Below are 12,856 nucleotides of genomic sequence, written 5' to 3' on the forward strand. Positions count from 1 at the left end.
AGCTTGCTCTCAACGCTATTACAATCTTGAGTTTCCTTCTAGGTACTGTATGGAATATTCATTCTTGCATACAACCTTCAAGTGTACATGTCGCTACCAAGTAATACCTGGAGAGCCACCTAGAGCTATATGAATTTTGCAAAAAACACTGCTCAAATATTTATTTGTATTTTAAACAAGAGTTGGTCATGTCTTTGTATCCACTTACCAAGAATATTTTAGGAAAAAAAGTTTACTGGCAGGAACTATTCACAGAAACAAGTGAATTTTAGGCAAATGGACCATATTTGTGCAAAGAAAAAATGAATGTGAATATTTCAAGAGTTACTCTCATCCAACTAGGGAACAGTAATACACTCTCTCACCTGTGTCCAATCAAAAGAGTTCAAATATCAAATACTGGCAACAAACTTCTCAGGAAAATGTTAAAGACTGAGAATTATTCATAGAAATTATTTGTTGAGCAATTTCAAACAAATTAGAGAAAATCATGATCAGCACACAGATAATTTGTGGACAGAGAAAAGGTTGAGTTGTCATAGAAACTACTTGTTTTGAATTATACACCCAGATCTGCTAAGGATACAATTTAATAATCTAATCTGTGATACTACCACATGCATCTTTTCTCAGTTGGCTTTAAGCTTTCCTTGTCTTTCCCCTGCCTATCATTTTGCACACTGATCTTTTAAGTAATGTGTCTTGCTAATGAAGTAACTGCTAAATAATTAAATAAAAACCCACTTATGGAAACATTTTATTTGGATGAGACATCTTGTATAAATCCCTCTCCATTACACAAATTATTCCCTTTTATCCTTTTTATTATATTATTTGTATTGTAATACTGCTTCAGGGCATCAGTCAAGGATTCCTCCCCCCTCCACACCCTCATTGTGCCAGGCATTGTTCTCACACACAGCAAAAAGATGGTCTGTCCCAAATAGTTTACAATCTAAGAATAAAATGAGAGTCAACAAATGCATGCAATAAACTGACAGGCAGAGCACAAGATAATTAGATGATTATGAACAGAGATTATGAACTGTGTAGTCCTCCTACACTCTCCACAACTCTAGCCATAACTGAGCCATGAGAAAAAACTACAGAGCAAATTATAAAGATATGGGCTCTGACTGCTAGTTACAGAACCTCCGTGGACATCCTGAGCTAAGGGGCACCAAAACCAGGATTACACGGCCATCCTGTACCTGGAATAGCAGATTTAAGATCACAACTGCAGCTGAAATCAAAAGTGAATTATTACTCTAATATTTTAAATCTATATTATAAAATCAAGAGATGCAAATGACACTTGGGGTTAGGTATGTGGACACATTTGGAACTCCAGAAAATATTAATGGTCACTTTTGTGGTTTCTTCAAGATTAGTTACCAACAGGGCAAGGATTGACAGAACAGAGTCCCTGAAATGTTAAAAAAGATAAACTGACATACAGTAATAATTAAAAAGATGGTCATGGAGAAAAGGCTGGCATTAATATCAAGAGGAAGAAATTGGGTATGCAAGCATACACAGAACCACTAGAGTATTCTAAATTCAATGTACCTGTCACAACCTGAACTTTATTGTTAATGAGGTATTACATTCATCAAGGAAATAGGGTTTTGTAACATTCCAGGGCCCAAATAATTTATTCTTTGTCTCTTTAGTAAGTCAGCAATCCTGAAGATGTATGCAGTGCTGAATACTGATGTCAATATTGGATAGCACACTGGCATCAGAGAACTAGACAAGTGACTGGATTTCAGGATGCAGCAGCAGACACCGAAAAGGCAGCTGAGACTAATGAACCTATCAGCATGTGAAGCAGCTACACTAAAGGTTTACAACAGGACAATAGTTAATGCAGTGCTTTGAACATGTATCAACTTTGTAAGTTCTAAGTATTAGTACTGCTTTTATGCTATTGCAGCCATACCTGGTGTGCCTTTTGATTTGTCACAACTCCCTCTTAAGAGCTCAATTTAGTTACTAGTTCCACTGAAGACTCTGCACAGTTTTGATGCTCAGTCCCACAGTTCTTATTTAAGTAAATAGCCCATTGATTTCAATGGCAATTTTGCCTAAGACAGCACTGTGTAAGGACTGGAAACTATAGCCAAAGCAATTAATGGTATTAAGTACTTTCGTAGAAGGATGAAGACGACAAACAGCGCTTTTTTTCAACTTTGATTTCTAGGACTCTGTGGTAAATAAATCCTACTGCAATAGAGATTGAGGAAGGTTTTAAAAGAGCATCCATGAATGTTTCCAACCTGTCAAATGAGCTATGGTATGTCTTGTGAAATCTCCCAAATTAGGGTTGGACAAGCAAAACAAATGTTCAGTTATAGTGACAATAAAGAAACTGTCCAAAATCCCCAGCTGAAATTCAAAAGGGATTTTTGTGCTACTGTTGCAATGCTAGAAGAAAGGTTTCAATCACTCTCTCACTTCCAGTAGACATTCAGAATATATATGTATTTTTTCTCAAGGAGACTAACTGGAATGTAAATGTGAAAGCAAAACAGACAGAACCAAAAAAACCCCTCCCACATTGCTCATCATGGGCTGACTGGCTGAAAGTGAAAAAACTACATTGAAACTTCCCATTTCTTGTTGGACAGACCAGCAGAGAGATGCCCTAAAATTGGGATGTCTCTGCATGTACAATTACTACAGAGCAACATGCTGCCATGATCAGAGATTGCCCCGGGTTTGTGACTTTGTGACCTTGCACGTTTTCTCTGAGTTTGAAGTTGACACAAGTTTAAGATCCCAATCCTGCCAAAAGATGTACGCAGGTGAACCATTGCACCAGTGGGTAGCCTCAATGGGGTTCCACACCAGTTCCATCTGTGCTCACATCACTGCAGAACTCAGCCGAAATTATCATCACATCACCCCAGAGACCACTTAGAAGACACTCAGCAACCCCCTAACTCCACTGGAGCTATTTACAGCAGCTGAGGATTTGGCCCAGTAAGTCTAAGGACACAAAAAAGCCACATACACATTCATACATATTTCAAAGGGATCTTTGCGCTTCAGCAGGTTAGCTGCTGTTATTTAATTGTTGATCAGGTTCTAATGCACCATCTCTCTCAATGTATTCTTAAACATGTGCCAATTAACTCAACTTGTTATAGACTTGGAACTGTTTCCGTTAATGGCTTCAAACACCGTGCAATGGGAGAATCATCTCCATCTCAGATATAGCATTAAACTGACAAGTTCCAAACTTTTTCAGTTTTGACCTGACAGTACAACTCACTGTGATTAAGGGCTGCAAAATCATGCCTTACGCAATAGAATCTAGAGATCTGACAACATTGACCTTATCGAGACTGATGAAACTGTTGGCTGCATTTCAAATTGTGTATGAGAAATAAGCCTTCATTGCTTGTTTGTAAACTTCCTATAAAATATATGCTTTATGCATTATTAACAAGTTGTAAACCGAACACAAGGTCGGTCTCAAACTGCTGGCAAGTAAACACAGTATTACTCAGCACAAATCTTTTCATTTACATAACATCAGATTCTTGTAGCATAATTAATCTTGGCAGCACAACTAAGCTTTCCTCAGTATGCTCTCTTAAACAGCTGTTATGATGAGAAAAGTATTCCAGATTTTTTTGTGAAAGAATTTAGTGCTATGTTAGTGGAAATGCAAAGAGCCTGATTCTGACACCCTTACTCAGGCTGAGTAATCATATTCCAATAGTCCTATTGACCTCGATGAGAGTCCTGGCATAAGTACTATAACACGAATGCAGGAAGTAAATGGGCAGAATCAGCCCATTAATATTACACTGCTAATATATTCGTTTAGGGAAGGGTGAAATATAAGTCATAACAGCAATAAATGACTTGCGGCAGTGAGTCATTTTATTTTAATCAGAGATGGGCTCAAACTAGAATCCCAGATAATAACAGAGCTAGACTTTGGGGAAACTCAGATCCCATTCCAAAACCTTGTGTTTCACATTAAATTAAATACACTGCTATAATAATAAGTCTTTGCAATTGCCCTTTACCAAAAATAGATTTTAAACGAATGCACAAAACAATATGCACATTTAAAGGTGACCAACTTAAAATTAGCTGCACCTACCTTTATTGTTCCTGCATATGGCTGTCAGTATGCGATTTCCATGCCCACATTTTCCATGATCAGGTACACAGACTCCTTCGGAAATGACCCACTGGTAACACATCGGGTCTTCACAAGGAATAGATTCTACTAAGTGTGGACAACCCTGAGACATACCAATGGGTTCCATAACAACATGCCTTTGTCTCATTCTAAATCCTAGAAAGACAGAACAGAGACATTTATCATCAGTATTAAGATATTTTGTCTGCAAAGGTTGATATATAGGGCATGTGGAGTTCTATGGCATTTCAAACTATATTTTTAATAAAAAAACACTACAGCAATGTTCATAAGTAAGGCTGTGAGTCTGTCACAGAGGTCACAGATTCCAGCCGCACTGCCTCCCACCCCAGCCGTGGTGGCGGTGCCAGTCCCAGGCTGTCCCCTGTGCCTCCCCCCCTCTCCGAGCACCAGCGGGCACCCCAGACTCCAGTCCAGCAGCTGTACTCCCGGAGCCCCCCAGAACACTCAAGATTTAGACAGGGGTATATAGTACAAGTCATAGACAGGTCACGGGGCCGTGGATTTTTGTTTATTGCCCATGACCTGTCCATGACTTTTACTAAAAATACCCATGGCTAAATCTTAGCCTTATTCATAACGCCTTCTAAATATTTGCAACCTCACTGGCCTTGCAAAGAAAGACAGAATGTATCTCTCTATATTTACAGTTTTGTCACTGCAAACAATGTTGGTTGCAGAATTCCAGGAGTCTTGATTTCCACCACAACCCATCCCTCAATTCCACTGCCATTTGATCCAATACATGCCTTTTCATTGAACTTGGATGTAAAACATATGTCCAAATACATGGACATAAAGAAAGAACTATATAGGTCATGATGACAATACAATTTTAAAAAGATAAAGACGACCAAACAAGTAATTCAAAATCTAAACCACAGTTAACCTCCTTCTGGGACTCTGAGATTGAAAAATCTTGTTCTGAGATACAAAAGACCAGTTTACTGAGAAATAATTACTCTGCTTTATGGAGATATAAAATTCATATTGGACCCCCTCAAAATAACATCCTTTTAAAGTGGGAGATTCAAATTTAATATTGGAACAAAAAGGTTACAACATAATTAAAGAACTGAGTACATAATTTAATGCCATTTGAATGAAAACAAAAGTCTTGATGCTATATTCAATAGTGGAGCTAGTATGCAAGTAAGTGTCTTTCAGCATGGGTTTGTTTTGGATATGATAGAGTATAAACTAGCTGTATCCATGGTTTGAATTAGTGGATTTAGCATGGTGTGCAGCCATTCTGCATCAAGCAATGTGCTCATTAGGACTCACTGACTCAGCAGAGTTGGAGGAAGCAAGTCTGTACCTGGATGGAAATCGTCTAGAGAAAACATTTGATGCTGCAGAAAGTAGGGCTGGTGATTCAGAAAACAGCACACTTCCCTCTACTACACCAACATCCCAGACAGAGGACATGGTACAGAGCATGATTGGAGGCCACAAACCTCCCAACCCTGGAGGTGGGGGCTGCTCCCAGCATAATTTAGACATGCCCTCATGTCTGCCTAAATTGCAGCAGTCTTCCCAGGCTGCCCTATGAGCCCCCAGCACTGCCCGAAATCTCCACACTGCTACATGCTGCAACTCTGAGCCTGACATTCTCCTCCCGCCTTCCAGCTCCACACCCAGCGTGCCCCCTACACCAGGACTTTTGAGACAGTTCTCAGAAGACTTTTAGAGCCCCTCTATGTCTCTCTATCCCTTTTACCAAACATAGAGAGGCTGGAGTAGGGATAAGGATCTCACCCATATTTTTCAAGAATAACAGCCTACAACATCAAATATCAGAGGAGTAGCCGTGTTAGTCTGGATCTGTAAAAAGCAACAAAGAGTCCTGTGGCACCTTATAGACTAACAGATGTATTGGAGCATAAGCTTTCATGGGTGAATATCCACTTTGTCAGACACATGTAAACATCAAAGGCCACCTTCTACCCTAGGATTCACCTGTTGGTTCCAACCTATATCAAATGAATTCACGTTTGGATCCAATTGTTTTAAATTCCTATCCTAACCTGCTGATGTTGAGTTTAATTCAGATCTAATTACAGGCTGTAGCATATGAGAGAAACAGTTAAATAACCTTTTCTTCCCTGGTGATCCTGGCAGTTCTCACGAACACAGGGTCCCCATGCGGACCAGGAGGAAACCAGACAGTCAGAAGAACATGGAATGTTGCACAGCTGGGAGGCAGAGGGAGCAGGGCCAACACACAGTTTCTTGTCAACAGGCCTAGTGACTAAAGAGAAAAGAAGTTATGGACTGTAGTTTCATTCATATAAACTTCACAGAGCTTCTGAATTTACTATTGGAATTTGTTCCCTGGAGCAAACCCAATCTGCTAGGCTCTAATTAAGCGGCAAAAAAGAATCTACCTGACCCAAAGTGTTTTATGTTCTAAGGCGAAATATTTAAGCATTGCTTAAGTCCATCCCTATTCAGCAAAGCAGTTAAATGCAGGATTATGTTAAGCACGTGTTTAAGGGCTTTCCAGTCTAGGACTGGACTGCTGAATCAGAGTACCAGCTGTATTTTCACTCTGAAAGGTACCTATGTAAAAATGAAACACCTTACTCAGCAGATCCATGACCTGTGAATATTCAGGACAGGTCTGCTTGCTATAGAGGAAAAAAAAAGTGTTTACATTTTACTGCTATTAATACTGCAGAAACCAAAGGTGATGTGGTGATTAATTAAATTCTCCTCTGGCTCATGCACCACATTGGTTTAACTAAATTCCAACTGTTGTTCCAAATCTTGCCTTCATTCACACCATTAATTATGTAGATCTCCATGGCTGTGCGTGATGGATAGATTGCACAATTCCAGCAGACTCTCCATCTTGGAAGACGATATGGCCCAGATCTATTTACATACAATACATTCAATGAAGGGACCATGGGACTGACTGGAAAAAAGTGTTTTCAAAAACTATATGCATTAGCAAACATTTCTTTGTTTCTTCCTGATGTTCTACCATTTTATGCTTAAAGGAATCCACGGTCTTAAACTGCTTTTACAGAAGGCTTTGGTGCTTGTCTCAGCAAACATTAATGCACAAGGTTCTCTCATGCCAGTACTTCAAGTTCAGATGCAGGAACACTGAGCAGCAACTTAGATTCTAAGTCATGGACTCAGAATTCATACCTCTTGCTCCTCAGGCACTCTAGGATATAACTGTACTATTAAATGGCAATAGATGAAATTTAATTCAAAACTAATGAAAGATACTATTAATGTTAAAAAGACTGCTTTCTGAATGATTTCTGAAAAACAATATTGCCTTTGACATATTCATTTAGGGACTACACCAAGCTGGCAGGAATCCAATTCACCTTACTGCTAAAGTAAATAGACCTTTTCTACAGATTGCAAAAGTCAGAATGACAGAAAGGGTAAGAAAAATATTAGAATTTTAACCATAAGGCTTTTTTTTTATCAAGAGGCTTTCTGCGTTACTTAATAGCCCCTCAGCACTAGGTTTAGCAAAATAAATTTATCATTTTTGTAACTCACTGGGAGAAATGAAAGCAAATCAGTTTTAGGGCACAGAGTCAACTTTAAGAATTAAGTCACATCCCATTCTACTATAACTGTTTCATTTCAGCCATGTTGTGCATCTCTTGACATTATTTTGAAATAAAAATGGTAGCTGTCATCCATACATTTAGAGTATGAATATATAATTTCTAAAAATAACTTGATGAATTAGAAATATGCTCATGGATATGGTCAAATGTCAAAAAGTCCTCCAAATTTCTGCCAGTAGTTACTGCATATTGCAGAGATGAAAACTTTTAACGAAATACTGTATTTCAGAAATAAGAACAAAAAGGAATAGGCTGCATTAATAAACACACGTTACAGTATTAAATGAGCTCAGTCATTTCGACTAGACATGATGGCTGTAAAAGCACTGCTTCTTTTGCCACACGAAGGCCAGGTGAACTCTAATAGAGAGCTGACCATCTGTAAAAGAGTTCCATCATTTGTCTAGCCATCTGATTGGCAGACAACCCCAAACTCAAGGGTGGCTCCCACTAGTTCAAGGAAACAGTTCATTCATTGACCCTGTTCTGAGTTCCAGCAGAGCTTTATTTGCTTTTTTTTATTTGTCTGACTATATACATAGTATTTCTTTAAAACTGTAGCAGGATAACCGGTAGGAAGGAGATGGGTAAAGGTTCTGCAGGAAAGCAGAGAAAAATAGGCTGAGTACCTTTATGGGTAATGCTGTTTTCCTTATTCAAATAAAGTTCTTTGTTCAGTGTTACAATACAGTCTCTCTTTCTGTAATTCTTTTCATTGCCAAATGACAGAACTCAATCAAACATGGCGCCTCCTACAAGGCAGAAATAGTTCATCCTAGATCAAGGATGCTCTATTGCAAAGGGTCAGTGGGAGAGAATTCAGTGTATTGCTGTGATAAATGGACAGAGCTGCTAGACCTCTGCCTATGTATTGGAAGGGTCAGGGTTTATTGCACCTTCTAACTTGTTTGCTAATTGCACTTGTACTGTAAATAAAGCATTTACTTTGTTTGGGAAAAAATGTCATATTTTCAGCTTGATAACACTTGTGTTTCCTCTCAGAATTTCTGGGTCAATGCCCCTGAATCAAATAGCAGCCCATTTACTATAGATTATGTTTGTTCCTATTTTTTAAAAATCCTATGTTCTTCTGGATCTGTAGAATAAGCCTGAAAACTCAGTTGAATGCAAATCTTGTAACTTGTTGAAACACTGCCCAGTTCTATAGCAGTGACTTATATAAATTAATTCTTGGCTAATAAATATAGTCACACTGATGCAGTGAGTTTCGACTATTTATATTCACACAAGGCAATACTGAGATAAAGAACAATGTTCTTTAACCAGAGAGTGAATGCATATCCTGACTACAGAAAGCCTTCCCAAAACTATTTTTCACTCCTCCCAGAAGATAAATAATACTTTCTCCTGGACTTTTAACTTCATCTCTCAAGATTGTTAGTTTAAAACGAACACCTAAACATTTCAGAAATTCATGGCCAGAACAGAGAAGTTTCTAGGTATCTGTTACAAGCCTATTTCAAAGTCACATAACAATGTGACAACGTCAAGATTTATTGTCCCTTAAGGAGTATCTCAACTTTGCCTTCACCTTAGTCGGTATTCACCTCTCAGGACAATACATCTTGATATCCACCACAACAGAAGTCAATATATTTTTAATGTTTGGCAGAACCATACAGAGTTAGTTATTACCAGAGGCCAAGATAGGGATAGTATCCATTTTTAAAAGTTGTTGTTGGTGACGCCAGGAAATACAGGCCAGTGACTCTTATTTCTGTACTAGAGGAAATTAGTTGAGAAAATCATTGAAGACTGAATTACAATATAGAACACCTACATGAGTATACAATAGAAACAAATAATCACAACTTCTGTTAAGGCAAGTCATATGTCTCCAGCCTGAAAGACACTGTTTTGATAGCGATGACAAAATAGTGGGCAAAGGATAACTGCATCATCTTTTTTGAGCTTAGAAATGGCTCTGACACTAGCTCCTCACATGAGACTGTTAAGGAAACTTGCTGCATCCTGTGTCTGATAGAAAGGGATTTTTTATGCATTTAAAAAAATTTGGAAGCTACAAGGTGAAAAGTAAAGACCCACTATCAACTGAAAACTACTTCATAGTATAAATAAAAGGCTAATCTCTGCATGGAAAGAAGTTAATAATAGGTTGCCAGAAGCAACGGTGATTCAGTATATTTAGGAACAATCGGGAAGTCCTGCTACATGAATTAGGTGAAATTATAAACTTTTTGAAAGAGAAAAGATGTCTTCCTGTGTTTGTTCACTTACTAGTACAACATGGTCCCAATCCTGCTTGGTGCATCTCAGCGCCACCACAATAGAAATATATCTGGCAAACATTTACAATGGGGCATAGTGCTTATTATTGTAAATACTATGACTAACCAGCAGAAGGTAGGAGGAATGCAGTTGAGAATCTATTGGAAGAGTCTTAAGGGAGTAGGGATACTGGGGATCAATGAAGGTGATTATGGGAAGCCTGGGTGTGCAGGTAACTTGTTGATGATTGGCTAGAAAAAAGCAAGGGTCACAGGATACTAGAAAGCGTTGAGAAAAGGCCACAATGTACTTGGAAGTCACATTGCCAGAGAAGTCATGAAGAAGAAAGGGAAGGGAATCCAGAAGTTTTGGATACGCTTCAGGAAAGGCTCTGAACCAAACCTTGGAACAGTGTGAGATTATCCCTCCACTAACAGTTTAAAATTAGGATATTTTTATTCTAAGTAAAACTTCATTTTTTATGACTGTCCTTTTCTTTGTGGATGTTCCAGTTTGGTCAACAAAGAGAAATTAAGTAATTTTGTTTTTAAATAAGCAAAAATATAATGCCCTTATCACTGGGCTGTGAATGACTTTTACATATTCCAGTGGCATAAATGGCCCTAAAATATAAATATGCACACTTGATTTTTTTAGACTTCAAAGATAAGAAACTGAACTAAAATCTACAGTCTCATGCAAATTGATTGGGTGAAGCAGACTAACTGCTTACCATATAATAAATAGCTCTATAAATAAATGCACCAGTAATAATGGAGTAAATATTACATGTCATATCAAATACCTTCATGAGAAACAAATCACATTTTTAAAAAAAGTTAGGTATTTTACCTTGAAAATGTTTTCTATATAATCTGCTCCTTTCACTTCAGCTAGCTCCTAGACATCTGAGAACTAAAAATGTTATACCTCTGTGATAAATGGGTTGCTTTCCCTCATGAATTTAAACCCTTAAGATCTTGAATTACAAATTTAAAGCATGCCAGCTTTACACCCCAAAGATTTGCGTAAAATCGTTTTCAGTCTTGCTTCCAAAGGGTTTCCATTGAAGAAGCCAGCTGTTACATATTTATTATTCTATTATATGACTTTAATCTTATAAATTCTGCTCACAGAATGTTAGATCAATAGCTCAACATCCCAACAATGCAGATTTGACATAGGCGTGCTGAATATATTTCACACTGTGGAGGTACAGTCTTCATCTTCTGAAGCCAGGTCATTTTGATAAGAAAGGGCCGGTTTCTTATCTGAGAAAAAGGTTACTCTGAATTGGATCCACTAATCCAGATGCTGGATTATCCAGCTTCAGTAGCAACACTCAGTTAGCAAACAAAGATCCTTTCATGACACTGCTGACTATCAGTTATCTTTCTCCCTGGGTACCAGTCAAATTTTCCTATAGCCAATACATTCTAGCCTATTCTTTCCAAATACTTTCACAAACAAGACAGGAAGGTCAGGACTCAAAGATTTGAGTCTCCAAAATCTAAATTTCTTTGTCGAACTGATTTTTGTCTTCCTGCAGCTGTATCAATATAGGCATGAATTTGAAGAGCAGTGCACATTGAATATAGGACAGGGTTAGTGCTAATTCAAATACAGTACAAGTCCTTTATATGTTCCAGCTGGCTAACGAGTCCAAAGTGGCTGCTAATACCCTTCCTCATTTACACAAATATGTATTTATCCTATTGCATGACACCCCCTTGGGCAACATTTACTGTTTTTAAAGAGAGCAAGAGCTGCCTAAACAGGGATATGATCTCCCAAAAGGTTTTGATGCTGCTCTGGAAAATTGTAAAGGCCCATATGACATATAGGATATATTCTGTTTTGAACAAAGAAAAGTTTGAATAAGTTCAAAAACTGGAGATAAAGGTCAAATTCTGTTCTAAACTATGTTGGCATAAGTCTAGAGAAACTCCGCTGAACTCAGGTAATTAGTCTGGATTTACACTGATGTGACTTAAAACAGAATTTGCCACCAAAATTCTTATACTATGTACCATAAGGGAAAATAAATGACTTATGATATTTAAGAATTTAGTTTCTTTCATGTGTGTATGGAGGACAGATGTTTAAGAAAATATACTATAGATGCCAAAGTCTATGGAGACAAGACCTAGCAGTGTGTTTGCAAGATAGTTCAGTAGTGTTCTTTGTCTAAACAGGGGCAGGGGCAGGTGGGGAGAGAAACAGAGCTAGTCAAACAATTTTTCACAAAACTTCTCAATTGAAACTGAAATGTCTTCCAGAAACATATTGGTTTTGAATAAAGTTTTGTCAGGAAAGTTTCTCCGGTCCAAGATGGTATTTCTGACAGAGAACCAACAAGAGACACACTCCTGGATGAGACTCAGTGATTAGGGCACAAACCTGAGATGTAGGAGACCCAAGCAGGCATCTGAACCTGGCTCTTCCATATCCCCAGTGTCTGCCCTAAGCACCAGGCTACAGAGGCTATTGTTGGATCTTGTGCTCTCAATTTTTCCATTAAAATTTCTAAAAGTCTCGATTTTGTTCTGCTTTGGAAGGAAAACAAGTTTCAAAGCCTGAAAATTTTGCAAAATGGAATTGTTTTTTTCCAGCCAACCCTTGAAATGAAGATGCATTCTGGTGAGAAGTTGAATCAAGATGTTGTATTTAAATAAATGGATTTGCCTTTACATTTTCACTTTAAAAAAAGGCTTATGATAGGCACACACAAAAAACCACAATACATTTGACATAGTGTTTAATTAAGTCTTCCTTCAAAAACACTACGGTCGGTTACAGTGCCTGAGATAATCTTCTCAGA

General features: G+C 38.0%; 1 protein-coding gene across 3 annotated transcripts in view; it reads right to left on the bottom strand.

Moving 5' to 3' along the window:
- THSD7B (thrombospondin type 1 domain containing 7B) overlaps positions 1 to 12,856 on the bottom strand; it is a 733,398-nt gene that overhangs the window by 287,152 nt on the left and 433,390 nt on the right. For all 3 annotated transcript variants that reach the window (XM_039494616.1, XM_039494617.1, XM_039494618.1), the window contains 2 exons: positions 6,279 to 6,434; positions 4,121 to 4,318 (listed from right to left, as the gene is read on the bottom strand). In XM_039494616.1, coding sequence (XP_039350550.1) covers positions 4,121 to 4,318; positions 6,279 to 6,434 — 354 coding nt within the window. The remainder of the gene's footprint in view (positions 1 to 4,120; positions 4,319 to 6,278; positions 6,435 to 12,856) is intronic.

The sequence above is a fragment of the Mauremys reevesii genome, linkage group 11 (assembly GCF_016161935.1).
Source record: "Mauremys reevesii isolate NIE-2019 linkage group 11, ASM1616193v1, whole genome shotgun sequence".
Classification (NCBI taxonomy): Eukaryota; Metazoa; Chordata; order Testudines; family Geoemydidae; genus Mauremys; species Mauremys reevesii.